At 47.0% G+C, this 662-nt stretch overlaps 1 protein-coding gene across 1 annotated transcript in view; it reads right to left on the bottom strand.

Annotated features, from left to right (window-relative positions):
* Positions 1–662, bottom strand: part of EMH_0045620 (DNA topoisomerase II, related) — a gene marked incomplete at both ends in the record, with an annotated part of 8,175 nt that overhangs the window by 6,110 nt on the left and 1,403 nt on the right. Inside the window, 2 exon segments of the mRNA XM_013496085.1 lie at positions 3–211; positions 460–588. Coding sequence (XP_013351539.1) covers positions 3–211; positions 460–588 — 338 coding nt within the window.

Genomic DNA, 662 nt, shown 5'->3' with positions numbered 1-662 from the left:
ATCTACATCTGAGCCCTTCTTTTTCCCTTTCTTCTTCCCCTTGCCTTTACCCCCCCGTTTCTTTCCTGCCCCCTCCCCTAAGTACAAATCCACATAGTCTACAAAACTCCTCACTGGCAGCCGCGTCCCGTTCCAGTATACTGCAGTCCCCGCTGTCCCCGCCAAATCGAAGCACCGCTTGCGCAGCAGCGACACCAAGTCGTCATCCAGTCTGTACATACACCCCACATCATCTAAACCCTAAACCCTAAACCCAATACCTTCACCCCTAAGCCCTTACCTCCAACAACGCAAACCCTCAAACCAACACACGAACCACCCCTCCCCTAAACACCCCTGCAGCGCCGATAGAGACAGACGGGAGAGGCAGCAGGGATGCAGTACATGCTAAAGGGATAAAGAAGTAAATCCCCTAAACCCTAAACCCTAAACCCTAAACCCTGAATATCAATGCCTTACGCAGACATCCCAAAACGACGAAGATCGGGTTTGAATTTAACAGAGACGAAATCACCAGCACCATTAAAAGGAGTTATTACAGCTGGCTCTTGTTTACTCATATTCTCCGTCCATACAACTTTTATCTTCCTATAAGAAACAACAAACACCACAAGATACACGATCTCTCTCGCTGTGAAAACTATATATATATATATATATAT

This window comes from Eimeria mitis, genomic scaffold, assembly GCF_000499745.2.
Source record: "Eimeria mitis Houghton genomic scaffold, Emh_scaff1904, whole genome shotgun sequence".
Taxonomy (NCBI): Eukaryota; Apicomplexa; class Conoidasida; order Eucoccidiorida; family Eimeriidae; genus Eimeria; species Eimeria mitis.
The sequence above is the reverse complement of the archived record's forward strand: the minus strand, read 5'-3'. Positions and strand labels throughout refer to the sequence as shown.